At 52.3% G+C, this 27,650-nt stretch overlaps 1 protein-coding gene across 8 annotated transcripts; it reads left to right on the top strand.

The window, feature by feature from the left end:
- Window positions 1-248: 248 nt before the first annotated feature.
- Window positions 249-27,650, top strand: RHPN1 (rhophilin Rho GTPase binding protein 1). 8 transcript variants are annotated; one of them, XM_040081965.2, is made up of 16 exons: window positions 253-286; window positions 1,124-1,237; window positions 8,765-8,880; window positions 13,027-13,155; window positions 15,241-15,316; window positions 15,595-15,672; window positions 16,612-16,736; window positions 17,750-17,916; window positions 18,368-18,555; window positions 18,682-18,838; window positions 21,166-21,285; window positions 23,082-23,276; window positions 23,493-23,569; window positions 24,287-24,433; window positions 25,355-25,513; window positions 25,599-27,650. In XM_040081965.2, the coding sequence occupies exons 2-16, from the start codon at window positions 1,148-1,150 to the stop codon at window positions 25,794-25,796; spliced, it is 2,022 nt and encodes a 673-aa protein (XP_039937899.1). In that variant the 5' UTR covers window positions 253-286; window positions 1,124-1,147; the 3' UTR covers window positions 25,797-27,650. The 8 variants fall into 8 exon arrangements, with proteins under 8 accessions (XP_039937926.1, XP_039937934.1, XP_039937899.1 ...); XM_040081992.2 differs by lacking the exon at window positions 1,124-1,237 and having other exon boundaries at window positions 249-286; XM_040082000.2 differs by lacking the exon at window positions 1,124-1,237 and having other exon boundaries at window positions 251-286; window positions 8,762-8,880.

Genomic DNA, 27,650 nt, shown 5'->3' with positions numbered 1-27,650 from the left:
GAGTCCGGCCGTGCATGTGGGCGTGGCTTAAGGCCCCGCCCCCGTGACGTCACCCGCGTGCTAATGCCCACCGTTGCCACGGGCAACGGCCCCTCCGCTCCTCCCCTCACCCCCTTCCTCCAATTCCGATCTTCTATTGGGTAGAGCTGCTGTCCGTCAACGTCGCACCGCTCTTTCATTGGTTGCATGGCGGTGAAGCCCCGCCCCTCCGCCCTGCTTATGCCCCGCGCTCGGCGGAGCCGCCGCGGTCGCTCCGGGGCTGGCGGGGCCTGAGGGGACACCGGGGGTGAGCGGGGGCACGGCCGGAGGGTCCCGGGGTGGGGTGAGCAGTTGTAGATCGGCGGGCTTTGGCTCCGGAAGGAAGTTTTGGGGGGGTCCCCTTGGCTGGAGCATCTCTCGGAGGGGGATTTTGTGGGCGTTTAGGCTGTGAGGGGAAGGGGGGGGAGGGTTTAGCTCCCCACCCCATGTGGGCTCGCTGTGCAAGGTGGGTTTTAACTCCCTGTGTTTAGTTGTGAAAAGGGGTTTTGGAAGGGTTTAAACTCCTCCCTCCATTTAGGATAGCTCTACAAAGGAAGTTTGGGGGGAGTTCCCCCCATTTATAAAGGGTTTTTCAGAGGGTTTGATTCCCTCCCCACCCCGCGTCTCTCTGTTTAAACCCCCCAATCCCACTTTGAGTAACTTCTGTGAGGGGAGTTTGTAGGGGTTTAAGCACCCCGCTATTTAGAGTAGCTCTGCCAGGGCAGTTTTGTGGGGTTTACACTCCCTCTTCCCCTCACCTAGAGTAGCTCTTCCGAGCGGGTTTTTTGGGGGGATTTAAACAACCCCCGTTTAGGGTCTGGTGCGATTTAACATCCCCCTACCTGGGGTGGCTTTACCAAGGGGGTCTGTGGGGTTTGCGCCCCTCTTTTCCCTAAAACATTTCAGCTCACATCTGCCCAGATGTTGAGCGCAGGGGGGGCTTTGCCACAGAACGGAGCAGGGTCTAGGAGGGGTTTAAACCCCGCTTAGGTTAGGTTTGGGATTTGGACCCCTTTGGGATTAAAGGAGAGGTCGCCGAGCCCCCCCCAAACCCCACTGCAAGCTCAAGCGGGAGCCCCCCCCAGCTCCAGCCCCCCATTCCCAGCCTGTGGATGTTGCATCCCTGGAGATGATGCCCCCCGAGGAGGAGAGCCCGGATGGGGACAGGGACGGTGGCCTTGTCCTGCTGCACGGCCCGAAGAGCGGCAGCGCACGCAAGGTGAGGATGGGCTGGCCCCATATCCCTGTCCCATCCATAGGGATGGCTGTCCCCATGGATGGGGCCACAGGGACAGCCAACCCCGCTGGGGGTGGGAATGTTGCTGCCGCCCCATAAACAGCCCTAAATGACTCCCTCCCCCAGCTCCTCGTCCCTTAAAGCTCCGCTCCTGAATCCCATCTTTTCTGCTGGCTCCATCCCCGAGCTTCCCAGTGCCTGCTTTTCACCCAATTCCCCGATATTTTGGCTTTTTTTTCCCCTCCTTCTTGCCCGCGGGATGCTGATCCAGCCAGGTGCTCCCTGTCCATCCCCTCGCTCCCCACAGGTGCTGGGCAAGGTGGTGCTTCCTGAGGAGGTTATTTCTTTTCCCTCGGGAGCTGCTCCCAAGGAAAGCCGGGATGTGTGGGACAGATGGTGCTGATTGCTCTGCCAGCATCATTGTTTAATTAGGAACAACTGGGATAAAATCAGTGGGAATCCTCAGGCTGCCACCAGCCCCTGATTCCTTGGGGTTGGAAAGGTTTTGGGGAGCAAGAAAACGTGGAAAACGTTCCTATTTCGGACTACATAAGCGTTTTTCCCATTAGCTTTGACCCCCAAGTTCCAATGGGATAAACCAGCAGTGAGTTCACTCCACAACTCGAGCTCTTCTTGCAAAAAAGTCCTAAAACACCCTTAAAAAAAAAAAAAAAAAATCCCAAATAACCAAGATATCCAAATTTAGCCAAGCTCTGGAAGGGATTTTTCTTTTTCTTTTCCTGGATCAATCTGATCTGGAGTCCCTCGAGCCTGGGCTGCAGCTCAAGAGGTTGCAACCTTAAACCAGGTCGGGGTTTAACTCGGGGCCCTGTCTCAAGAGCAGGTGCTGCTCGTGAGGGAAGATTAACAGGAGGGATTTGGGACTTTTTTCCCCCCCTCCCCCCCAGTTTATTATTCTCTTTGGGTCTTTGGAGCACAGAGAAAAACATGGAAAACATTGCTGAGCTTTGGAGGGAGAACTGGGCAGGGCATCAGCAGCCTCTGTCATAATATGATTTTTTTTTTTTTTAATTAAAGCAGCAGGACACGTGATCAGCTTTATTACTTTATTTTTTGTTATTATTATTTAAAAGAAATTATCAATACAATCTTTTTCCTGCTGTTTTTATCACCCTGACAACATCAGGAGCGTGGACCCATATTTTCTCCCGTGCAGGGGATCCTGAATGCTGATTAAAAAGTGATTTTCAATACTTTTTTTTGCCAAGTTTTCTGTCCTACGAGCGAGGACTTAATCCACCTGTTTCCTGCTGGCACCTTGCCCTGACTCTGTGCCTCCCCCACCTCCTCAGAGCACTTTCACTCTCTTAAAATTCAACTTTTTCGCCGCAGTTTGTGCTGTTTAAAACCCCTCAATCCCCCAGATTTTTTCTTTATTCCCACCCCCCTGGGTTTATTTTTTTTCCTTCCTCTTGCTGACTGCGTGAACCACCAGCAAGGCCACTTGGGAAATTTAAAACCTTAATCCTCCCCTCATTTGTTCAAAGGCTCTGTGACGTAACCATATTCTCAATAAAAGGTTTTAGGGGTTTTAGCTGCTCCTGTCTCCCACAGAAACCCAGCTCGGAGCCAGGGTGCTCCATGAGATTAATTCCATGATAGGGAATTTCCCATCTAAATAGATTTTCAGGGAGCAGTGAGCCGCGTGTTGTCACTTCCTGCTTGTCTTACAGCAGCTCATATTGATTTCCTAAACGATTCTGGCTGGGAAAAAAGAGGAAGGAAATTCTGGATAACCCTGGGAAAAAAAAAGGGAGAATTTCCAAGCTTGTTTTTGTGTGTGGAGCGGTTCCCTGGCTTTTGTTTTCCTCACTGTCCCATGGGATAATGTGGCTAAAGCAGGATCACTTGGCCACTTCTGTGCTGGCCTGACTCAAAAACTTGTGGATTCCAAAGAGGAATAAAAATTCCATCTGACAGCTCTGGCTCTGTGAAAATGCTTTAGAGACCGGCGTGGTTCTGGAATTAAAACAGGTGCTCAGAGTTATCCTATTCCAGCCTTTCCAGCTGCTGGATCATCTGTGCAGCACGTGGAAGCTTCCTGTTTGGAGGGAAAACTCTGTGTTAGGAAATGCTGGTGCTGCTGAGAGGCTGTGGAAATAAATCCCTGGTTTTTTTTTTTTTTTTTTTTTTTTGGAGTGGGAGATGTTGTTGGGGTTTAGTGGGAGAAATTTATGGGATTGAGGTTGGAGCCACAGACCGTGGGCCCGATGGATGGGGTTGGGATCATGGATTGTGGTCCAGTCCTGGTGTGCAAGATCAGAAGGATGTAGAGCTGCTGGAGCAATTCCAGAGATGTTCCAGAAGCTGGAGCCAGGCTGAAAGAGCTGGGAATGTCCAGCCTGGAGAAGCCAAGGATCCAGGGAGACCTCAGAGCCCGTTCCAGTGCCTAAAGGGGCTCCAGGAGAGCTGGAGAGGGACTTTGGACAAGGGATGGAGGGACAGGACACAGGGAATGGCTTTAAATTGGAATAGGGTAAGGTTTGTTGGGATATTGGGAAGAAATTCCTTCCTGTGAGGGCAGTGAGGCCCTGGAATGAAGTTCCCAGAGAAGCTGTGACTGCCCCATCCCTGGAAGTGTCCAAGGCCAGGTTGGACGGGGCTTGGCGCAACCTGGGATAGTGGGAGGTGTCCCTGCCTGTGGCAGGGAGGTGGAATTCCGTGATTTTTGAAGGTCTCTTCCGACCCGAACCATTCCGTGATTCCATCATCCCTTCACTATCCCTTTTCCTGGCACTAAAGGGTCTCCATGTGTTTGCCCATGGCAGCGATCCGGACTGGCTGGAGTTGTGCTTCCCTTCACTCCCTGTCCTCGGGAATGGGAAGGTGTCTCCCTGCAGGCGGAGCTGAGCTCAGCACCAGATGGTGACTCCTCTTCCCACATCATGGATGTCTCGAGTCTCCATGAAAATTAAACTTCCTCAGTTTCTCTCTGGGCATTCCTCAGCTTCCCTAATTGGAAGGAATCCTGCTGGTGACTCCTTTGTGGCCAAAACTGGTCTTGGATATGGCCCAGGCTTGGAAGTTGGGCTGTGGAGCAGCTTCTGGGATCCAGCCAGGTTCTCTCAGAATCTCCAGGAGCTTTTCCTGCAATTCCTGCTGTGGCTGTAACTCCCAGTTACCAACCCCTTCCTCATTTCTGTGGAGAGATCCATGCCTGGATTCTACCAGCACATTCCTGATCTGTGCCAGCTCCTCACAAACCGGATCTGCTTCTCCATTTCTCTGTTCCCTGAAACTCCCAACAGCGTTTCCAAGGATCCCATTTCTCCCTTCCCACATTTCACTTAATATCCTTCAGCTTCACCTTTCCTCAGTTGCTTCCAGCCACAAAGGAGCAGGAACAATCCCTTTTGTCATGGAATTACCCTTTGGACTTACTGGCTTCCAGCTCTCCCTCCAGGTGATTCCTGGAAAACAGGGAGGCCGCCTGGTTTCTTGTCACAAATCCCGCTCGGGGTGTGGCCGTCACCCAGGAGTCACCCAAGGCTTCATCTCCTGGGGGTGGGAAGTTCAAAATCCACCCTGAGCAAACATTCCCTGAGGACTCTTAATTGCTGCCTCTGGAACTGGGAGAGGTGGCTGGGAGGGAAAAATCCCCTTGAGTCATTCCAAAGATAAGGCTGGAGAATCCTCGGTGTCCCTCAGAGGGGAGCTGCTGGTCTTGATTCCTTCTGGAAAAATGTCTTACAGAATCTTTTTCTTCCCTGATGTGCAGAGCCTGGATGGGGATTTTTGGTTCCATCATCACTTCCGTGTGAGGGTGGAACTCAGAGGGATTTCCCCCGATTTTTCTGGGCCTAAAGAGCCTTTTTCCAATAAAATAATGGGATAGGGGTTGGAATGGACTCATCGGGGTCAGAGAGTCCAATTCCTGACCCTAATCCTGCTTTGTCACAGGTGATAAATGGCAGGGCTGGCCGCACCTCGCTCACTTTCATGGATTTCTGATCCATCATTCCCCATGTGCAAACGGAAGCTGCTGTCCCACAGCTCCTCCAGAGCTCTGTGCTCGTTCTTCCTTTAAAACCTTTAAACCTGGAAGGAAAAGTCTGATTATCTCCAGAGCCACTTCTTAAGCCCCCAAATTCCCTTTTCCAGGTGTCCCCAGGTGCACCCCAAAGCCTGGATTTCTGCTGACCTTACAGGGTTGACCTCGAGGGCTTGGGCAAAGAAGAATTCAGTGAGGAAAATCCCTTTTGGAACCTAACAGTGGGATTTTGGTGGGATTTTTTTTTATGTAAGTCATGTTTAAATCCCTGGAAACTCATTCCGTGGCTTTTGCTTTTCAGTTGGAACTCTGACAGGAAAAGCTTTGGGATCCTTTGAACTACTGGAAGGTGGAATGCTCTTTCCTTGGCTCCTTATTTTCCTCATTTATGTTTGGATTTAAAGATGGCCTTTGTGAAGCCAGTTTTCCTTCTTGCTCCAGGATTTGTGGAATTACAACATTTCCATGATGCTCCAGGAGCTCCTGCAGGTGGGGCTGGGTGGTTCCTCCTGGAATGATGTTTCTATTGATCCATGCAAGCCAGGGATGATTTTTTTTGGGATCAAGGCAGAGCCTCCTGAGGGAAGATGCACAGCAGTCTCATATTCCTGCGCTTTGCCAGCCTCATAAATGCTGAGGAAAACAAAATGTGTGGAGATCACAGGAAATCCTTGATGTTGAATTCCTGACTTCACCTCACAAGGCTTTGGGTTTATGTCAGGGGCTCCTGCTTTTCCAGCACCTTTTTGCTGCCGCCTTAGGAGCCTGGGTAGGGATTGAGAACTTATCCCATTAAATCTGATGGAGAAGCCAGGGGAAAAAAGCCCTCACAGCTCCACGAGCAGCTTTAGTGCTTCCCAGCAGGAGAAGCCAAATCGGTTTGCTAAATCCTTTCACGGCTCCTGCAGGGAAGAGGGTTTAACCCTCTTGGAATATCTTGCGGAGCCATCCCAGTGTCTTCGGCATCCCACTCTTTTCCTTCCTTCCTTACTGGTGCTTTCCCTCCAGATCACGATCTTTATTTTGGGTTTGGATAATCCTTCTACTTGTTCCTTCTCCATCATCCCACCTGCACTTCCCAGGCCCCTCCCCTGTGTCTCCAGGTGGTTCTCACTCCTTTTCCCCACAAAAATTCCCTTAAAATCCTCTGGCTGCTTCCAAACAAACCTTTGCCAGAGGTGGAAAGGGCTCCTGAGTGTTGGAATTTGCACGAAGAGCTGGAGTCGGATAAGAGAAACTTCCCACCTGTTGAGTTTTGCATGGATTTCTGTGGCTCTGGAGGCACGGAGAGGGAGCCTGGAACTGTCTCATTTGCATATATTTGGATATATTTGCATACACTTGTCTCTGGGTCTGTCAAGCTCTCAGAGATCTCACCCTGAAATTTGAAATTAAACCTTGAAATTTTAATGAGTGCTTTATCTTTACATCTTGGCTTGGTTTCCTCATGATTCCCCCTTTTTCCTCTAATTCCTAGAATTTTTTATTATTTTTTTCCCCTAGGCAGCCAACAAGGTGGGTGGATTCCCCCCAGGACAAATCCAGAAGTGACAATTCTGGATCAAACTTTCCTCTACTTGCTCCTGAGTGCTTCAGACCTAAGATTTGTGCAGATATTGGGATGTTTTCCTCAAATCCCACTGCTTTTCCAGAATAACTGGGATCTTATCCTTCCAGCTTGTTCCTCTCATCAAATTCATGGATCCCTGTAAAGCATTAATCCCACAGATTTATGGACCAGCTGGTGTCGTTCTGATTCCTCAGTCTCCAAGGGACCAATCAGGAGCTCCAGTCTTTCCCTTAAATTAAAATCCCAATGCTTATCCTGGACCCTTTTCCAAAGGAAGCAGCGCTTGGTGGACTTCAGATATGAGGAATTAATTGTAAGGTGGCTGAAGTCCATGGAAATGCAAAATTTTCCATTTCCTCCTTGCCAGGTCCCACTGGAGATGTGTGGAGCATTCCGTGGAATTATGGAATGGTTCGTGTTGGAGGGGGCGTTAAAGATCTTCTCATTCCATGGGCAGGGACACCTCCCACTATCCCAGGTTGCTCCAAGCCCCATCCAGCCTGGCCTGGAGCAATTCCAGGGTCATCCACAACTTCTCTGTGCCAGGGCAGGGGTTGGAATGAGATGATCCTTAAGGTCTCTTCCGACCCGAACCATTCCATGATTTTGGGATCTTCCCATGCTCTTAAACAGCTTTGTTCCTTCCCAACCAGGGATGTTTTTTTGTCCAGGGATCTTCCAGAGGCTCATTCAATGCCTCAAAATCATCCGTCGCACAACGGGAATCATCCCCACTCGGGCAGAGCTTTCATGGCCCTGGATTCAGGGATGCTCCTCACGGCAGCCCCATTCCCTGAGGCATCCCATAATAACCCTGCAAGCCAGAGGGAAATGGGGTGGCTGCTGATTTCCTGAAGCTGGGAATTCACCATGTTTTCCCTGTCTGCGGAAATTCCGAGCCGGAGCCGCAAGAAAGGATGGAATCAATTTAGTGCCGTGTGCCCTTCATTCTTGAATTCCCGTGAACTCCTGACTCCCTATGCTCCCTATCCCTTGGGATCACATCTCTTCCCGAGCTTTGGGCTCATACTGAGCTTGTGTCCAGCCCCCCTGGATCTTGGCTCATGCCCAGAGCCTGGGAAGGGGTTGTGGAATTCTTGTTCAGGGCTGAGTGTGGGAAGAGCTAGGGAAAGAAATCCCTGTTGGCAACACATGGGATTGGGGAATGAAATGGTTTTTCCAAAGGCAGGGGAAGGTCTCGGGGGGTTAGAAACATGAGCCACATGTGCTCACATCCCAGAAATTCCTGGTCCTGGAATCATCCTGGGCTCATCCCACAGCGTGGGAAGCAGGAAAAGGGGAGTACTGCCTCTCTTCCCTGCTCAGGTGAGATCCCACCTGGAATTCTGCATCCAGCTCTGGGTTCCAGCTCTAGAAGGATGTGGAGCTGCTGGAGCAATTCCAGAGGGGAGCACAGAGCTGCTCCAAGGGCTGGAGCCTCCCTCTGCTCTGGAGCCAGGCTGGAAGAGCGGGGAATGTGCAGATTGGAGAAGACTCCAGGGAGATCTCAGAGCCCCTTCCAGAGCCCAAAGGGGCTCCAGGAGAGCTGGAGAGGGTCTCTGGATAAGGGATGGAGTGCCAGGACACAGGGAATGGCTTTAAACTGGAATAGGGTAAGGTTAGATGGGATATTGGGAAGGAATTCTTGGCTGTGAGGGTGGTGAGGCCCTGGAATGGAATTCCCAGAGAAGCTGTGGCTGCCCCTGGATCTCTGGAAGTGTCCAAGGCTAGGCTGGAGTGACCTGGGAACAGAGGAAGGTGTCCCTGCCCATGGCAAGGGATGGAATTCCATGATCTTTAAACTCCCTTCCAACCCAAAGCATTCTGCGACCCTGGGCTCTGAAAGCACACAGTTTATGGGATTGATGGATCTTTTGAATCCCAAAACGTGGATCTGGGATGAGACCCCGCCCTTGTCTCTCAGCAGGGCTGTGACCCCTTTGCCCAGACCCAGCGCAGCAAACTCCAGCACCGCCGGGCCCGGATCAACCAGCAGATCAACAAGGAAATGAGGATGAGAGCGGGAGCCGAAAACCTCTTCCGGTGAGTCCCGATCCCCTGAGCATCCCCTGCCTCTGGAATTTGGCTGGAGGCAGGAACAGAGTCCTGATATCCGAGATTCAGCTGGTGGAAGATGGTTAGAAAAAGCAGGACGGGAGCAGGTGGGATAATGGGAATGAATTTGTGGCTGAGGTTGGGCTTGGAATGCAGAGCTCCGGCCTGAAAACCCAGCAAGTGGAGCCGGTGGATGTGGAGTTGTTGGAGTCCAGATGTTCCAAGGGTTGGAGCATCCAAGCTCCCTCTGCTCTGGAGCCAGGATGGGAGCTGGGAATGCCCAGCCTGGAGACGGGAAGGATCCAGGGAGACCTTGGAGCCCCTTCCAGAGCCTAAAGGGGATCCCGGAGAGCTGGAGAGGGACTTGGGATAAGAAACGGAGTGACAGGACAGAGGGAATGGCTTTAAAGTGGAATAGGGTGAGGTTAGATGGGATATTGGGAAGGAATTCTTGGCTGTCAGGGTGGTGAGGCTCTGGAATGGAATTCTCAGAAAAGCTGTGGCTGCCCCTGGATCCCTGGAAGTTTCCAAGGCCCGGCTGGGATGGGGCTTGGAGCAACCTGGGATAGGGAAAAGTCCCTGCCCAAGGCAGGGGGTGGAACTGGAGGTTTGTGAAGATCCACCCCAAACCATTCCATGAAATCCAGCTTTGGAATCATAAATAGGTCAGAAAATCCCTTCAGGACTGAGTCCAACCATTCCTTCAGTGCTGCCAAGGCCGCCACTTGTCCCCAGGTGTCACATCCACAGGGATTTTATCCCAAGGACAACTTTTTTTTAGCATCTTTTGTGTTTATTTCATTTTTCGTTAATATTTTGGAGTACATTCCAGGCTGGGCAGGCAAAATTCCGTAATTTTTTTTTTTTTTTTTTAATATTTAAAAAATCCATGAATTCCATAAAGTATTTAAATACAATTTTTTGGGGGGGGAATATTTGACCTACTTGCTGAACATTTTTAATCGCAAACAAAATAAATGAACTTTCCACTTTGGAGCTGGAATGATTTAGCACCAGTGGAGTGTTCCTGCTGCACCTGGAAGAAGGGGATAATGTTCGATCCATTAAAAAAACGGCGTTTTCCTGGGGAACGAGATCCTGCTGCTCCATCCACGCTGCTGGGCCTCATTTAATTAAGGAAAAAAAACCCCACAGAATCCCAACTTCTGCCTCTCCTGCGTTATATTAAAAAAAAAAAAAAAAAAAAACAGAGGGAAATGTGCTGGCTCAGCAGAAACCAGCCCGGTTTTGGTTGGAATTGGAGCTGTGGGAAGGGGGAGTGAGGAAAAACAGGGATGCAAAACACGTCTTAATTATCAGGGAAATGCACCGAGGGGGTTCTTTTTTTATTTTTTGCTGGCTCAGCACTCTGGGTGTCCTTTGGAGCGGCCACTTTCCCTCCTTCCCTCCTTCCCTCCCTCCCACAAATCCAGCTGAGTAATAAAGGTGATTTCTCGGCATTCCGGTGCTCCAAGCTTATGAAACTTGGGAAATCTGGGGGTGGGGGGGTTAGAAAAAGGAATAATCAAGCTTGAAATGAAAGTATGAGGAGGAGGAAGGGATTATGTTGAAAGTCTCAAGGTTATTGCTTCAAAATTAAAGATTTGTGGTGCGTGGATAAAATTCCTTTGGATCTTTAGCCTGGTGCTGATGGAAAAAAGCTGTGGATTGTCCAGCCTGGGGCAGTTTGGAGCTGAATTTCCTGGGATTTCGCCTTTACATTTAAAAACAAACTACCCCAATGCTTGGGAAAAAATATCCTGTTCAGCCTTTCCATGTCTTTTTCTGAAAAAGTTGGCAGGAATGGGGTGTCCAGAAAAAAAAAAAAAAAAAATCCATGTGGTGTTTGCTCAATGGATTTGTTTCATGGGTAAATAAATGGGAAGAGCTATAGGAAAACTTTTCCTTCCTTGTTCAGACACTGGGGTTGAGTGGAGGAATGGGGGAGATTAAAATACCCAGGCTTTTGGAAAAAACGGAAAACAAATCACAAAATAAATCCCAGAAATTCCCCGTGCCCTGGGCTCATCCCACAGCATGGGCAGCAGGAAGAGGGGAATTCTGCCCCTCTGCCCTGCTCAGGTGAGACCCCACCTGGAATTCTGCATCCAGCTCTGGGATCCAACATCAGGAGGATCCAGAGCTGCTGGAGCAGATCCAGAGGAGGCCACGGAGATGCTTTGAGGGATGGAGCCAGGCTGGGAGAGCTGGGAATGTCCAGCCTGGAGAAGGGAAGGCTCCAGGGAGTTCTCAGAGCCCCTTCTAGTGCCTGAGGGGACTCCAGGAGAGCTGGAGAAGGACTTGGGATGAGGGGTGAAGAAGCAGGACAAGAGGGAATGGCTTTAAAGTGGAATAGGGTAAGGTTAGGTGGGATATTGGAAAGGAATTCTTGGCTATGAGGCCCTGGAATGGAATTCCCCAAGAAGCTGTGGCTGCCTCATCCCTGGAAGTCTCCAAGGCCAGGTTGGACAGGGCTTGGAGCCACCTGGGATAATGGAAGCTGTCCCTACCCGTGGTAGAGGGGTGGAATTCCATGATTTTGAAGGTCCTTTCCAACCATTCCAGGATTATCTGCTGCATGTGGCACTGGCAAGTGCCCCAGGAAAATGTTTACCTGGTAACAGATTCCTGGCAAAGTCATGGAGCAGATCCTCCTGGAAAATAATCAGAGGCCTGCTGAGACCCAAAGGAATTCTTGGCAACTGGGAACAAGGAGGGAAAACTCTCCTTAATCCATTTGGGATAAAAACTGGACTGACGGTGTCCTGGAGGTTGTTGGGATGTGTGGGGGATAAATAGGAATTAAATCCTGGTTTATAGGGGTTAAACACTGGTTTATATGGAAACACAGGGTGATGCTGCCTGGGGAGTTGCAGGAATGCTGAAGGGTTTTTCCATGGAAGCAGCCATGGGGATCTTTGGATGTGCTGTGGTTTGGCTTGTGGTTTGTTTCGAATCAAAAAATTCCTCGCTCTTGGAAAATCCTGGCAAAGGGGAGGCAGGAGGAGACTCTGAACCACCAGACTTCCAAAGAAAAACCCTGGAGCTCCTTCTGCTGCCCTGAACCAGGGCAGGACCCAGGAGGATTCAATCCATAAAAAATCCATGTCAAAGGCAATACTCTGGAAAAGCTGGAGGGAAGCGGTTTCCTGGTGGAGCAGAGCTCGTCCATGTGTTGTTTTCCCTGGATCCCAGCATGGTTCAGCAGCCAGAGCCCCTTTCAGCTCTGAGTTATCTCTCCCTGCTTTCCTTTTGGAGGAGATAAGCAGGGAATAATCAGCCTGGGAGCTTGTCCTGCCGGAAACAGCTGGAATCAATCCCTGGTGTTTACAGCTCCTGCCGGGAACAGGGAAGGGAGGGCAGGAGCTCACAAATCCTTTCCACAAGGATTCTTTGCACCCAAAAATGAGTTTTTCCTCCTCAAATCCCACCATTTATTTGGGATGAGGGAGCACCTGGACTGGTCACAGCCCAAGGTGAAGCTGCACTGGAGGTGGAGCAGGAATGGGCAGGGGGAAGGTGGCTCTGGAGCAGGAATTCCTGGATGCAGCACTGCAGTGAGTTTTGCCTAGGCTCAGACTCTGCCTGGATGTTTGGACTTCCCTAATCCTGAAAGGCTGGGAGAGCTGGGAATGTCCAGCCTGGAGAAGAGAAGGATCCAGGGACACCTCAGAGCTCCTTCCAGTGCCTGAAAGGGCTCCAGGAAAGCTGGAGAGGGACTTTGGACAAGGGATGGAGTGCCAGGAGACAGGGAATGGCTTCCCACTGCCGGAGGGCAGGGACAGATGAGGTATTGGGAGGGAATTCTTCCCTGGGAGGGTGGTGAGGCCCTGGAATAGTATTCCCAGAGAAGCTGTGGCTGCCCCATCCCTGCAAGTGTCCGGGTCCATGTTGGATGAGGCTTGGAGCGCCTTGGGATAGTGGGAGGTGTCCCATGGCGGGAGTTGGAATGGGATGACACTCAGAGATCCCATCCCAAACCTTTCCATCATCACCTGGAGAGCCAGAGGCACAATCCTGTGGGAAGGTTGGGCTCGATGCCCGTGGGTTGCGCCGCTGGATAACGCAGTCTGGGGTGGAAAGAGCAAATTCATGGATAAAAAGAGGGAAATTCCATCCCTTGGTTTCTTGCAGGGCCACCAGCAACCACAAGGTGAAGGAAACGGTGGCTCTGGAGCTGAGCTACGTCAACTCCAACCTGCAGCTCCTGAAGGAGGAGCTGGAGGAGCTCAACAGCAGCGTGGATGTGTACCAGAACGACAGGTGGGTCTGGGAAGAGCGGCCTGTTCCCTTGGGATTTCATTCTTCCCGCTGTTAGGGAATTTTTCTGGGAGCAAGGCCGCTCTCTCCTTGTGCACCCTGCTCTGTCCCGTGGCTGAGGGTTGGGATGATCTTTAGACGTTTCCTTCCAAGCCAAACCTTTCCATGGCCAGGGACCACGAGGTGGTGGCTGGAGGATAGGGGAGGATTCAGGCACAGGCCAGAATTCCTGGAAAATTTTCATCCTGGGAACGTCAGTGGTTCCCTTCTAGAGCTGCAAGGAGAGAAAAACCAGTTTTTCCTGGAGGATACTGGGACATTTTGAGATAGATGGAGCATCCTGTGGACACTGATGTCCCAAAGCATGAGGAATAGGGAAGAAAGAACCATGCTCCCTTACACTGTCCCCCTTTCCTGACAATCCCACCAGAGCTCTTCCCAGCAGGATATTTTGGTGATGGGAATCACCGTGCCTGGAAGCATGCACGGAGTGACCGGATGTGGCTCTGGGCTGGGTGGGATCAGTCACAGGTTGGATTCAATGATCTTGGAGGTCTTTTCCAGCCTAAATTATTCTGGGATTTTTTTTCCTCCTTTTCCCTTCCTGGTGTTGGATAGCAGCATGAGGTGGTGTGTAGGTGACGTGGCTGAGGGATGGGATGGGATGGGATCCGATCCAGAGAGACCTGGATAAGCTCCAGGTGAACCTCATTAGGTTCAACCAAGCCAAGCGCATCATCCTGCACCTGGGATGGGGCAATTCCCAACCCAAATCCAGGCTTGGGGGGCTGAAGGGATGGAGAGCGGCCCTGAGGAGAAGGATTTGGGAGTGTTGGTGGGTGAAAAGCTGGAAATGCCTCATCCCTGTGTGCTCACATCCCAGAAATCCCTCCTGTCCCAGGCTCATTGCACGGTGTGGGCAGCAGGAAAACAGGGACTGTGCCCCTCTGCCATGCTCAGGTGAGATCCCATCTGGAATTCTGCATCCAGCTCTGGGGTCCAACAGCAGGAGGATTTGGAGCTGCCAGAGCAGATCCAGAGGAGACCCTGGAGATGCTCCAAGGGCTGGAGCCAGGCTGGGAGAGCTGGGAATGTCCAGCCTGGAGAAGGCTCCAGGGAGAGCTCAGAGCCCCTTCCAGTGCCTAAAGGGGCTCCAGGAGAGCTGGAGAGGGACTTGGGATAAGGGATGGAGGCACAGGGAATGGTTTCCCACTGCCAGAGGGCAGGGATAGATGAGATTTTGGGAAGAAAATCTTGGCTGTGAAGGTGGTGAGACCCTGGAATGGAATTCCCAGAGAAGCTGTGGCTACCCCTGGATCCCAAGGCCAGGTTGGATGGGGTTTGGAGCAGCCTGGTCCTGTGGAAGGTGTCCCTGCCCACGGCAGTGGGTGAAAATGGATGACCTTTAAAGCCCCTTCCATCCCAAAGCCTTCCACGATTCCACATTTCTTTTTCCGTCCACGTGCTTTTCCAGCACGTTCCCTGTCAGGGATGCTCAGTTTTCCCAATTTGCCACTTGCTTGCCCTGGTTTGAAAAGAGATCAGGAGCAGCAACAGCAACCCCAAACCCTGCCCAGGCCAAACAAAACCCCCTTTGTTTATTCCAGGCATTGGATTCCAGTGGAATTCTCGTTAGGGAATGAGCCATAATGGCTTTCTGCACTAATTATAGCTCCTGGAGCTGTTTGTTCCGAGGAGAACGTGGGTGCAAGTTCCCTGCCTTGCTCTGCGGGTTTTCATAACTTCCTTTGCCTCTCTTCCTCCCCAGTTAATGATTAATTAATGAGCTATCAGAAATTTGGGGGGATAATGACTTGATCCTGCCTTGCCCGCCCAACACACAGGATTCCTCTGAAAAGCAGGAGCTGAAAAAATAAAAAGATTTGGGGTTTTGGGGTTTTTTTTGCACCTCTCCTCTTATGCTGCCATTCCCAAATCTTTCTTGGGAAGAGCGTTTTTCCACGTGGAGTCTCCTAATAGGAGCAGCACAAGCCCAGGGCAAGGAGCTGCTTCCTTTTAGTCTCCAACCCGCAGGATCCATCCAGGATTTTTAATCCAACCGCCAAACAGGTTCTTGTCTTCTTCCAGTGAATCCATCAGCGTTCCCATGATCCCTCTGGGACTCAAGGAGACCAAGGAGCTGGATTTGCTGGCACCGCTCAAGGTGAGCTTTGGGGTTTTGCTGATCCATGCTCAAGCAACTGAAGTTCTTTTTCCAGTTTGGAAAAGCTGCCAAAAGAATAAATTCATGGAGAGGACCTGGGCTTAAAACATGGCAAAGGGGGAGATGAAAGTCTGGAGATGCAGGAGAGCAGGAAAGGGAGGAGGTGGTTACTTAGTATGGATTTCCTTGTGGGCAGGAGTGGAAAATTCTTACACAGAATTGCCATTAATCTCCCTTCAAATCAGAAAATCAGGATTTTTTCCCATTTCCCAATCCAGGATTTCATCAGTGAGCACTATGGGGAGGAGGGCGTCCTGTTTGAAAAGGAAATCAAGGAATTCATGGAGCTGCGGCAGGTTGGTGTCCCTCGGCTTCCAAAGTCTGGCTTGTCTGGGATCACTCCCTGGAGATGCCACATTTCCTTTGGGGGGATCCCCTCTTCCTTCCTCCAAATTCCATGTTTATCCTTGTATTTCAGGGTGCAGCATTCCCAAGCTGGAGCACCTTGGACTTGGTTTAAGGGTTCCCAAATGTCACAGATTATTCAGAAATTGTTCGTTTTCCTTGTCCTCAATGCCCTGCTGGCCTACAAATGAGCAGCAATTAAATTTGTAGTACAGTTATTATTTATGAATATTATGAATATTAATTCACCCCCAGCAAGGCTGAACAACTTCCCTGTCTCCAGGCAGACCTTGGAGAAGAGGAAATTTAAAGCAGTCTGGGACAGGAGGGGGGAAAAAAAAAAAAAAATCCCGTTTATTCCCTAGGATTTATAAAATCAGAATTTCCATGAGTTTTTCCAGCACAACTCCCAGGCTTCCGCATTTGGGTGTCGCAGCACCCCACCTTTCCCTGAGGATGAACCTCAGAATCGTGGAATGGGTTTGGAAAAGCTCCTAAAGATCATCCAATTCCATCCTCTTCCATGAGCAGGAGAACCTTCCAGGCCTTGGACACTTCCAGGGATGGGCCAGCCACAGCTTCTCTGGGAATTCCATTCCAGGGCCTCACCACCTTCAGAGGGAAGAATTCCTTCCCGATAGCCAATCCGTTGGATATCCTCTGGCAGTGGGAAGCCACTCCCTGTGTCCTGTCACTCCATCCCTTTTCCCAAGTCCTTCTCCAGCTCTCCTGGAGCCTCTTTAGGCACTGGAAGGGGCTCTGAGCTCTCCCTGGAGCTTTTTCTTCTTCAGGCTGGACACCCCCAGCTCTCAGTCCTTCAAGGGCTCTCAGCCTGTCCCAGGGAGCTTCCTCCTCTTTTCCCATCCACGTCTCCTCTCCCATTCCGGCAGGCCATGCGCACCCCGAGCCGCAACGAGGCGGGACTGGAGCTCCTGATGGAATATTACAACCAGCTCTACTTCCTGGACAGCCGGTTCTTCCCTCCCACCAAAACCTTGGGCGTCTTCTTCCACTGGTGGGTGCAGCTTTCCCTCTCCCAACTGTGCGGGGAGGGAGTCAGGATCCAAATTTCCATGACGGAATCTCTGCCGGGGCTGGTGGGACACCGGGATCTGGATTTGGGTGGGTTAATTTGGGGCGGGAGAGGGAAACGCAAATCCCACGGGATGTACCGTGATGGGAATGGTCTCTGCAAGGCCACCTGAGCACTGAAAACCCTTCGGGCTCCTCCTGCATCCATGGGGATCACGGAGTGGTTTAGGTTGTGTCTTGGTTTAGGGTAAATTTGGGAGAAAACCCCTGAATGGGGTCACTCTGGGGAGCAAACCCAAACGGCTCCTTCCCCCAAATGGTCCAGGAAAGAACTTCTTTGGGGAAAAGTGGAAAAAACTATTTAACCTAACAAAGTGCCCACAAGTACAAAGAATGAACAATATGAAACAATAAAACCTCTCGTTCCGGAGTGAGATGGCAAATTGAGAAAGTCCTTGCCGTGGGTGTAGCTCGGCTCTCTCTTGGACTCTCCTCAGTCCCAGTCCCTCCGGCGCTGCTGGAAAATGCCGAGGTCCAGGCCCCGGTGGGTCGCAGGTGCAGCCCCCAGTGCTCCCCTGGGTTTTCAGTCCAGAGAAAGTTTTAACAGTTCCAAGAAAAAGAAGAAAAACAGTCCAGGGAACTTCTCTGCCCTCGCTAGCTGAAACTAACTAAAAGCAAAAAAAAAAAAAAAAATCTCTGTCCTGCAGTCTCTCCAAGCCTCAGCCGAACACCCTGTCTGGAGAGGAATGTGGAGGAGTCAGGCAGTTTTCTCAAAACAAACTCTGAGCTTCTCCTTGCTCTTAGAACCAGTCCTAAAGGCACAGAACTCAATATACAGCACAAACAGAGCAGACGATTGGGGCTACGAGCACCATAAAGTCACCCCAGGACAGGCTGGAAAGGACCTTCAAGATCCACCTTTTGTGGACCGTGACAGGGACGCTCTGGGGACCGTGACCAGGGGCATGGGCAGCTGTTGGCTCTTCCCTTCTCCAGGTACGACTCCCTGACGGGGGTCCCGTCCCACCAGAGGGCTCTGGCCTTCGAGAAGGGAAGCGTCCTCTTCAACCTCGGAGCGCTGCACACGCAGATCGGAGCGCGGCAGGACCGCGCCTCCCTGCCCGGCCTCAACCAGGCCATCGATGCCTTCCAGAAGGCGGCTGGTGAGTGGCTTCCGCTCTTCCTCCTCTTCCCAGGAAGCTTTTCCCAGAGGTGGGAATAATCAAAAAAAGTGCGGGAAGGGGTGGGAGCAGCCGTAGGAAGAGGCGTCTCCAAGGGATGACCAACGGAGCACGAGGTGGCTCCGCGTTGGTTGTGTGGGTTGGGAAGAGGAATTGGATGATTCAGCATCCCAAAAGGATGTCCCAGCCATGGAGATGAAAAATGCTGATCCATCTCCCCATGGAATAAACGGAGCCTGGAACTGGGATCACCCAGGGCTTTGGAGGAGAAATCGGGCACAAGGATGGTTCAAATGCCAAGGGTTGGACTTCAAATCTTCTTAACCACCACTCAGATGTCTGATGTTCTTGGAGGGAAACCTACCTCAACCAAAAGTTCGATTCTCCTCCTCACAAGCCCCGTAACTTCCGGGAGGTTTTTCCTCTCCTCCAGGTGCCTTTAACTACTTGAAGGAAAACTTCTCCAACGCTCCCAGCCTGGACATGAGTGCGGCCTCCCTGACCATGCTGGTGAGGCTGATGGTGGCGCAGGTCCAGGAGTGCGTCTTCGAGAAGATGACCCTGCTGCGTGCCCAGAATGACTTCCTGGCCCGCCTGCAGCTGGCTCAGGAGGCAGCAAGGGTGAGGATTTTGGGAAGGAGAGGATTCGCTGGGATTTTGTCGTTTGTGGGACCTTCCAGCAGGGCACAACCTGCCGTCACCCTCTCCTGAGGGACATCCCACATCCCATCGCTTCCCTCTTCCCAGGTGGAAGATGTTTATTCCCTGGTGCACCAGACCATGAGCCAGCCCCACGTCAAGGATTACGTTCCCTTCTCCTGGAACACCATGGTCCACGTCAAGTCGGAGCATTTCAAAGCCCTCTCCCATTATTTCGCTGCCATTGCCCTCTGCGACTGCCCCGGTGAGTGTCCTGCTCATCCAAGTACTAATTCCACCTTATCCCCGGGATTTGGGCAGGGATTCCCAAAAAAAAGAGGTCATGGAGGAATCAACACCCGAAGTTTTTGGAATGCTCTGAGCTGTGGATCTTCTTTATGGACTCAGCAATTCATCCCCAGGCAGATTTTCCCACATTTCTGGTTTCCACAGGGAAAAATCCTAGTAAGGAGTGGGAGAAGCTGCTCAGGGAATGTCACCTGCTGTCCCCTTCGGGGCTGGGCGGGGAAATGAGGGTCACCTGTCTGCCGACCTCAGCCCAGCATTCTTCGGGTCACCTCGTGTTGGGCCAGCTGAGGGCTTCCAACATCGAAACTAAATCCAAAAATTTGATTCAGCTTCCAGCCTCGTGGATGGGTGTCCTGGGAATCTCAGGGTGGCGGCAGCGAGGTGCGCACGCTTCCAGGGAGTCCCCTGGAGAGTGACTTCAGGATGTGACCCTTGATCTCCATCTGTGCCACCACCCACACCCTGGGAGCAATTTTGGGACGGAACAGAGGATCCAAGGGTGGGCAGCAGATGCCCCTGGTGACTTTTTAGTGCCACCTGGTGACATTTTGATGTCAGCTGGTGACTTTTTGGTGTAACCTGGTGATGTTTTGTTGCCACCTGGTGACTTTTTGTTGTCACCTGATGACGTTTTGGTGTCACCTGGTGACTTTTTGGTGTAACCTGGTGACGTTTTGTTGCCACCTGGTGACTTTTTGGTGTCACCTGGTGATCTTTGGTGTCACCTGGTGACATTCTGATGTCACCTGGTGATGTTTGGTGCCACCTGGTGACCTTTGGTGTCACCTGGTGGGTGGCTCAGCAGCTTTTCGAGGGCTGGCTGCCAAAACCGGTGCTGTGACAGTGACACCCGTGGCTGCCAGACTGTCCTCACACCCTCCCCCGCTCCACAGCCTGCCCAGAATCTTCCTTGTGCCGTGTGGGCGCTGCAGAAGTTGGCTTAAGCACAGAGATGGGAGAGAGGGGGATAACGTGGAGCTGGAAGGGTTTAAAGATCCGAACAGGAGAGGATGAGGGTGGAGATGGGATTCCATGGGGCTCCAAGGGGCAGGGCAAACCTTCCCCCTAAAATATTTTGGTGTCCTCAGGCACTCTGGGAAGCAGAAATCTGCAGGAGATGCCTAAATTGGGAATTTTTTTGCCTGCTGTTGGGAATCTCATGTCCCTGCTCCCACCTCTCCCTTGTCGGAATAACAATTCCTTTTCTTCCAAAACCAGCTGGGAATAAATTCCTTACGCTGCAGTTTAATCCCTTGGGGATGCTGACATGGCAGGAGCTGGCACGGGGAGAGCCAGCCCTGGAACTGCCAGTTCCCAGCCCTCTGGATCCCCATGCTCACCAGGCTTTGGAATCCTCTGTTTGGAGCAACAGAACTCCCTGGAAAATTCCAGGTTGTTTCTTATCCCACTCTGTGTCCAGGGAGAGAGGTTACCATGCAACCCTGAGTGAGCCTAAGAGGATTAGGAATGATTTGGGCTAGGAAAAAGGGTTTAAAGAGCCTAGAGTGGGGTTTGGAGATCCTGGGGGAGCTGCATCCATCTCTGTTTTTCCATGGAATGACCCCCTTGGTTGCGCTGTGGGCTGGAGAAGAGGCTCCAGGCTTAGAGACCCTTGCAGTGGTTGAAGGAGCTCCAGGAGAGGGATTTTGGACAAGGGATGGAGGGACAGGACACAGGGAATGGCTTCCTGCTGCCAGAGGGCAGGGATAGATGGGATATTGGGAAGGAATTCTTCCCTGGTAGAGTGGGGAGGCCCTGGAATGGAATTCCCAGAGAAGCTGTGGCTCTCCCATCCCTGGAAATGTCCATGGCCAGGATGGATGGGGCTTGCAGCCGACTGGGAATGGCCCTGCCCATGGAAAGGGGTCTGGAATTGGATGATCTTGAAGGTCCCGTCCAACCCAAACCATTCCAAGATTCCCTGATTTTATTGTCTAGTTTGTCTCCGTGTCAGTGACCTCCAGGTGGGGAAATACCAGGGCTCTATTCCCAATCCCGTTTCCAGATTGGAGCAGAGGAAGGCAGGAAAGAGGGGAAAAAAAGAAAAAAAAAACAAAACAACTGTGTTCAGGACAAATCCTGCCCTTAACATCAGATCCCTGGGATCATCCCTGTGCCCATCCGTGATTCCTTGCCGGGTGTGGATGACAGGGAGGTGCTGCCAGGACCACCGGAATGTGGAATGTGGAAGTGGCTTCCCGGTCCCCCTGTCCCCACTGCCACGGGGGGCTGGGTGGCCCTGACCTCTCCCTAATCCCGTCCCCATCCATTTCCTTCCCGCAGCTCCCTCAGATGCCGAGCTGCTGGAGCAGGAGAAGGCTTTCCTGCAATTCCATGTCACCATGCCAGAGGGGCCGTCGCTTCGTGTCCTGCTGCAGGATCCCGAGGAGAGGAGGAAGCTGGGTGAGCACAGATTGCCGGATCCCGTCACGATTCCCACCAATGATGAGGTTTTTAGGGGGGTGATCTCTCCATGGAATGAGGAATTTCTCAGGAAATTTCTCGTCCTGGGAGGCAGGAAAGCATCACGGTCCCCTTGAGGGTGTGAGGACCAAACTCGTGGTGCTTTTCCCAACCTGTCCAGCTCTGACAGGGAAAATTCCAGGCGTTCTGAGCCAGGTAACATCACCCAGCGCTGCGGAGAAATCCATAGGGACACGGGGATCCTGGAAGCTCCTTGGTTTGGGCTGACTTGGCTGGAAAGCAAGACACAGCAGATGCTCAGGGGGTGGCTTTTTCAGCTGCAGCGAATTCTTGGGAGACAAGAACTTCTTCCCATGCGGAATTTCAGCTCCAGGGAAAGAACAGACGCTGCTTATTCAGCTGAAGTCATGTTTTGGCAGCCCCTCCTCCGCGGGGCTGCGTCAGGAGCAAGCTCAGCACTCGGAATTTGGGGTGTTGCCTCCCCCAGGAGCTCTTTTCCCTCCTTGCACACGTGTGGAAGGAGGCAGATTCCACCAGGAACGAGTTTGGCAAAATCCTTCAGGATGCTCAGCCAGGAACCTCCAAATAAACCCCAAAAATCCAAGTGGTTTTTGGTGACACCACCCCAACACCATCAGATGTGGTGTGCATCAGCTTTTCCAGCTCTGCCTGATATTCCTGGGGAAAACGGGCTCTGTTCAACATTCCTGGTGAAAAAATGGATGTGCAGACACCAAGCTCAGCTTGGATTTGGTTTACAGGAAGGGAAAAACTCAGGAGAGGTTGTGGATCTCCATCCCTGGAGGTTTCCAAGATCTGGTCAGACAGGGCTTGGAGCAGCCTGAGATAGTGGAAAGTGTCCTTCCCTATGGAAACTGGCCGGAATGAGATGAGCTTTAAGGTCTTTTCCAATCCAAACCATTCCATAATAATAATAGAATTATTATTATTTCCCACAATTTCACATTTAATAGATTTGATAAAAATTCTCGGGAGTGGGGATGGTGAGTCTCCTCTCTCTGTTCCATCCAACCCCAAAACCTGTTCCCTGGGTTGTGAAGTTCCTCTGGCTGTGGATTCCGGGAGTCTGGAGCAGACCTCATCTCCCTGGAATCTGTTGCCACCGTGTGTCCTGAGCGTGAAATGCCACGGGCACACGTGTTTCCAAGAGACACGCCGAGAGAGCTTTTTCTGGGAGTTTAGCCTTGGAAACGGCTGCCTTGGTTGCAGTTTCCCACGGAGGAGACGCTCTGCTGTTGATATCCGTGGGTCACTGGAATTTTCAGCTCCTCTTTCCCGAGGGTGGGAACACGCTGAAGGCAAGCGGAGAGGAGCCAGGAGCAGGGGATGGAGAGCGGGACCTGCAGGACAAGGAAAAGCTTAGCCTAGAAAACGGGGATGTGTTGCACCTTTCTGAGGAGGACGGGGCTGGCTTGTTCTCCGTGTTCCCGTTCCCGAGGGATCCGAGGCGATGGAGAGAAGTTAATTTGCTCGGGAGATTGAGGTTAAAGCCTGAGGAGGGACGTCGGGGGTGGTTTTTCAGGAACATCTGCCAGCTCCGCCGTCAGGGGAGCGAAGTAGGTCACCCTTCAAGGTCCCTTCCCAGCCCTCCATCGGCTGGGACCGACCCCGTTTAGGGCTGGGAACGTGACTGGGCTGTCCCTGAGTCACAGCGGGGTGGTGGCACCGCTCCTGAAATCCGTGGGCAGCCGAGCGGGAACGGCGCCGGAGCCGCTCAGCTCCGTCGGGCTCAGCTCCCTCTGCTCCCTCCGCAGGCAAAGCTCACCTCAAAAAAGCCATCATGAAGCACGAGGAAGCCATGAGGATCCATGGACTGTGCAAGATCCTAAGGAAGATGGACATCCTGCAGGAGGTCCTGTCCTTCGCCCACAAACGCTCCCTGGGCAAATATTCCGAGATCGACCACGAGGAGGATTTCTTTGAGACGGGAGAGGCTCCGGACATCCATCGTGAGTGGGGTTTTTTTTTGGGATTGTGGGTGGGGAAGACTCCACGGGGAGTTCTGCAGTGGAGGGGGTGTTGGATGATGTCTGAGTTCCAATCCAAACTGTTCCAGGATTTTATGTCCTGGCTCTTACGGGGTCGCATTTTGGGACGGCAGCAGCTGCCCCCAGCTGCCTGAGGTCACTCACTCTCTGTCTGCGCTTTTCTCTCCCTCCCCTCAGCCAAAACGCACCAGAAACCCGAAATCAAATCCCCCAACTTCTCCCAGGTGAAGGTGACCGACCTCTTCCACAGGCTGGTACGTACAGCTCCGGGAACGGGAATATCCCGAGGGAGCAGCCGTCTCCTCCTCCTCCTTGCCTGCATGCTCTGCTTGCCTGGATTCCTCCCTCCCGCAGCCTCTTCTCCCTCTCTCCGGTGGTTTTCCAAGGAGGAGGGCTGGGATCTGTCTCTGTGGCACCTAAATGGGTCACAAAGCTCCTCCGGTGACAGGGGAGCAGGCACAGGAATTTTGGGTGGGCTTTTCCCAAGGGACCCTTGGGAAGAAGGGTTTGGTGGCAGGAGACACCAGGAGAATCCCACTGGAGCTTTATTCCCGCCCTCTTTAGGTTTTTGGGGGTCCTGGGGAGCCGGACTGGGATTCAGGACAGTGGTGGGATCAGTGGTGGGGTGAGTACCCCAGGGAGAGCTTGTGCATTTCAGCCCCAGGGCAGGCAGGAATATCCTGCTCTTGCAGGAATAGAAAAGCAGGGAAAAATCGGAAAGAATTGGGGAAAACAACCCCAAAGCGGTGACCCGTCCCACCACCCTGCTCCTGGACCAACCCTGGTGGCATCCCCCAGATCCAGACAGCCTCAACCCCATCATCTCTTCATGGATGATGGGACTGTTCTCCCTGCCAAAGACAGGATTTCTTCCTCTGCCCCCTCCCCATCCCTGGAATTGGTTTTTTCCACAAGGCTGCACAATTCCACGGAGTTGAAAAGGTACTTCCCTTGTTTCTGCCTCATCCCAGGGCCCCCTCTCGGTGTTCTCAGCCAAGAACAAGTGGTATCCAGCTCGGAGAGTCCACCTGATGAGAGGAGAGAACGGCTTTGGCTTCACCCTGCGAGGAGACTCCCCCGTCCTCATTGCCGGGGTCATCCCGGGGGGCTGCGCTGCTGTGAGTATCCCAGTTCCTGGCTATTCCCATGGGAATGCCGGAAGGGAGCTGCCTGGAGGGATTCCAGCTGTTTTGAGGTCTTAAAACGGTTCAGGAAAACCTGAGAATGGTTTTTTTAGGTCTTTAAAATGATTCAGGAAAACTCATCCCTGCTGGAGCACCACAGGCTGGGGTTTGCAGGTGGGCGTCGTGAAATGATTAAGATTAATTTTTAGGAGATAGCTAAGGAGAAAACACGGAATTCTGCTCGGCTTTTAACTGCTGGAAGCCCATCCAGCTCGCACGTCCCTGGTGTTGGGGCGTGACAGTGGCTGGAACAAGATGGCACGTCCCGGAAACAGGGGCAGCTTTGTTTTCCGTCAGGAGATGGCTGGAGAGTCCCAGTGGGATGCTGCCCTGAGGTTCTCCCTCAGTACCAACCCATCCATCCAGATCCCAGCACTCTCCTTAGCTGCAGGATCACATCCCTCTTTGGAAGACTTAAATCTCCCCAAAGGTTGGGATGTGGACCAGATAGGATCCATATCTGGAGCAGAGCTGTGTCTTCTCCTCAGCCTGGAAAGGAAAAGGCTCCAGGGAGAGCTTGGAGCCCCTTCCAGTGCCTGAAGGGGTCCAGGAGAGCTGGAGAGGGACCTGGGACAAAGGTTGGAGTGCCAGGATGAGGGGGAATGACTTCCCACTGCCAGAGGACAGAGTTGGATGGGATATTGGGAAGAAATTCTTGGATGTGAGTGTGGTGAGGCCCTGGCAGGAGTTACCTAGAGAAGCTGAGACTGCCCCTGGATCCCTGGAAGTGTCCAAGGAGCAACCTGGGATAGTGGAAAGTGTCCCTGGTGGGGACTGGATGATCTTGAAGGTGCCTTCCAAACCATTCCACGACTCTCTTGACGATCCGTGCATGTTTTCCCTCATTCCCTGCAGGAAGCCGGGCTGAAGGAGGGGGACTACATCATCTCCGTGAATGGCAAGGACTGCAAGTGGTCCAAGCACGCCGAGGTTGTCCAGCTGCTGAAGAGCACCGGGAAGGAGGGCGTGGACATCGGAGTCATCACCCTGCAGGGCTCGGAGTGTCCCAAAGCCGTAAGTGGGAAACCACAGAATTCCCTGGAGCCCCGGGTGCCGCGCGCCCTGGCTTCACCAAGCCCCCTCCGCCTTCCCCAACCAGGTGGACAGGAAGGCGGCGGCGATGTCGTCGGGAGCCGGGATGCTGAAGAGCAACAAGGAGAACAGCAGGAAGAGCCTGATGAACAGCAAGAGCGCCAGCACGCTGCTGGTGTGGGGCAAGAAGAGCAAGAGGAGCAAGAAGAGCACCTACAGCGGTGTCCCCTTCACCGCCGTGGGCGACAACGAGCCCATGTACTGACCTCAGCTCCAGGACTGGCTGCCCGGGAAGATTCCCAATCCCGGCTGGGCTCTGAGGATTCCCACACCCGGGAACACGCCACTGGTCGGATCCGCGCCGAGAGGTGAGCGAGGGCGCCTCCCACCTCCCCAGCTGCCTTGTCCAAGGATCCCTTCAGCGCGGGGGAAGATTCGGGGTTATTTGTTAATTTTGGGATTGTTTTATTTTTTTTGGCTCTCAAGGGGGTCGGGGGGAGCGGTGCTAAAGCAGGGCCTGGCTTGTGTCTTCTGCCTGGCCAAAGCCAGCCCCAGCCATTAAAGCAAAAGTGTCACCTTCTGCAGCATCTCCTGGGCTTTCTCTGCGAGGTACGAGGGGGAGCTGCTCTCCAAGAGCTGCTGGAGGGGCTGAATCCTTCAGCTGAATCCTTCCAGGCTCCCCTTTTTTGGGAGAGGGGACAGCGCCGGCGGGCATCGATGACCTGTGGTGATCCCATCACAGGGTCCAGCCCAGGCAGCATCTCCCAGACGGGGCTATCCCAACAAAAATAGGATGGTTTGACCATTTTTAGTGCTTTTTGGGGTGGGTTTTTTGGAGGGAGTGAGCACCCAGATTGGCTCAGAAAATCCAGCCCAGCCGGATTCTTTGGAAGAAAAGGGAAGGATTTAACGTGCAGTTGTTGTCTGGCTTTTTTAATCAGGAGACGTGGATTGCCCTAAATATTCTGTGAGAAGATTAATAGCTAAGAGCCTTTGGGGGGGAGGGTTTATTTTTCCTGGGAGGAGATTAAAATTCCAGGAAGATATCTCCTCCAGATTATTAAACTCCTAAATTTGTGCTACTGTTGGATCTTGCACATGTTGCTAATTCCCTAACGCTGCTGTCAGCATTCCTGGGCTGGCCTGATGGATTCGGGCATCTTGGTAATTGTCCTGGAAATGCTGGGAGACTCCGGATCCACAAAACAGATTGGCAAAATTTCCTCCATCCTGTTTCTGCCCAGTGCGTTATTTTTTTCTGGGGGCTGAGGAGCTGTCTCTGTTCTTCAGTGCTCGGATGATCTTGGGAGGTAGAAAATTCCCTTGGGAGAGATGGGGTCGTATTTTTGTACTTTTTTTAGGGAATTTGTAGGGGTGGTTTAAAGGAGCCATGGGATCTCGTGGCCACAGTGTCCCCTGGGATTGTGACTACTTCCAGTGGCTCCTCGTCCCTTTTCCAAGCTCTTAACCCTGATATTACGTAAGGAAAACTTCCAGCAAAAAAAAAAGCCAGGTCGGACTGGGTTGGAGCGAACTGGGATAGTGAAAGCTGTCCCACGGCAGGGAGCGAAACAGGATGGGCTTCAAGATCCCATCCAGGCCAACCCCTCCTGGGATTTCATGAGCTCGAGGAGAGGTTTTTAGCTCTGCTCTTGGCCCAGAGGCCTCTCCACATCCTGAGGCATCACCACGCCGGATCCCGGATCCGCCTTCCAGCGCGGGGCCATCTGTAGCAGCCGGGCTTCCCACGTCATCTTCCCGGCTGTTTGGCGTGGGAGCGGGAAGGAAAGGAGGGGGTGCGGTCACGGAAAAGGCCACCTTGCCCTTAAAACATCCCGGCAGCGTTCTTCCCACCATCCTAAAAATGTGGGATCGCCACCACGGACGTCTGCGAGCTGGAGAGGGATTCATTTCGGAGAAATGCGATAATCCCGCGTCACCCAACCCCGGCATCGGCGAAGGGGTTGTGTTTTGTGGGATCGGGATAATTTCCCTAACTCCAGGGTTTTGTGTTGGGCTTGTTTCGTTGTTGTGTTCATTTGTTTTTCTTTTTTTTTTTTTTTTTTTTAATTTGTACATGGATACTCACCTTTTATGGATTAAAAAGCACTGATTCAAA

This window comes from Hirundo rustica, chromosome 1, assembly GCF_015227805.2.
Source record: "Hirundo rustica isolate bHirRus1 chromosome 1, bHirRus1.pri.v3, whole genome shotgun sequence".
NCBI classification, from domain to species: Eukaryota; Metazoa; Chordata; class Aves; order Passeriformes; family Hirundinidae; genus Hirundo; species Hirundo rustica.
This window is presented reverse-complemented; position numbering and strand designations above follow the sequence as displayed.

What these genes read in the sequence shown, in the direction of transcription:
- RHPN1 (XM_040081957.2), top strand. Translation starts at nt 1,148, where the DNA reads ATGATGCCCCCCGAGGAGGAGAGCCCGGATGGGGACAGGGACGGTGGC. An exon ending in GATGTGTACCAGAACGACAG is followed by an intron (nt 13,156 to 15,240) that starts GTGGGTCTGGGA and finishes GTCTTCTTCCAG; the next exon opens with TGAATCCATCAGCGTTCCCA. An exon ending in AGAGGCTCCGGACATCCATC is followed by an intron (nt 23,277 to 23,492) that starts GTGAGTGGGGTT and finishes CCCTCCCCTCAG; the next exon opens with CCAAAACGCACCAGAAACCC.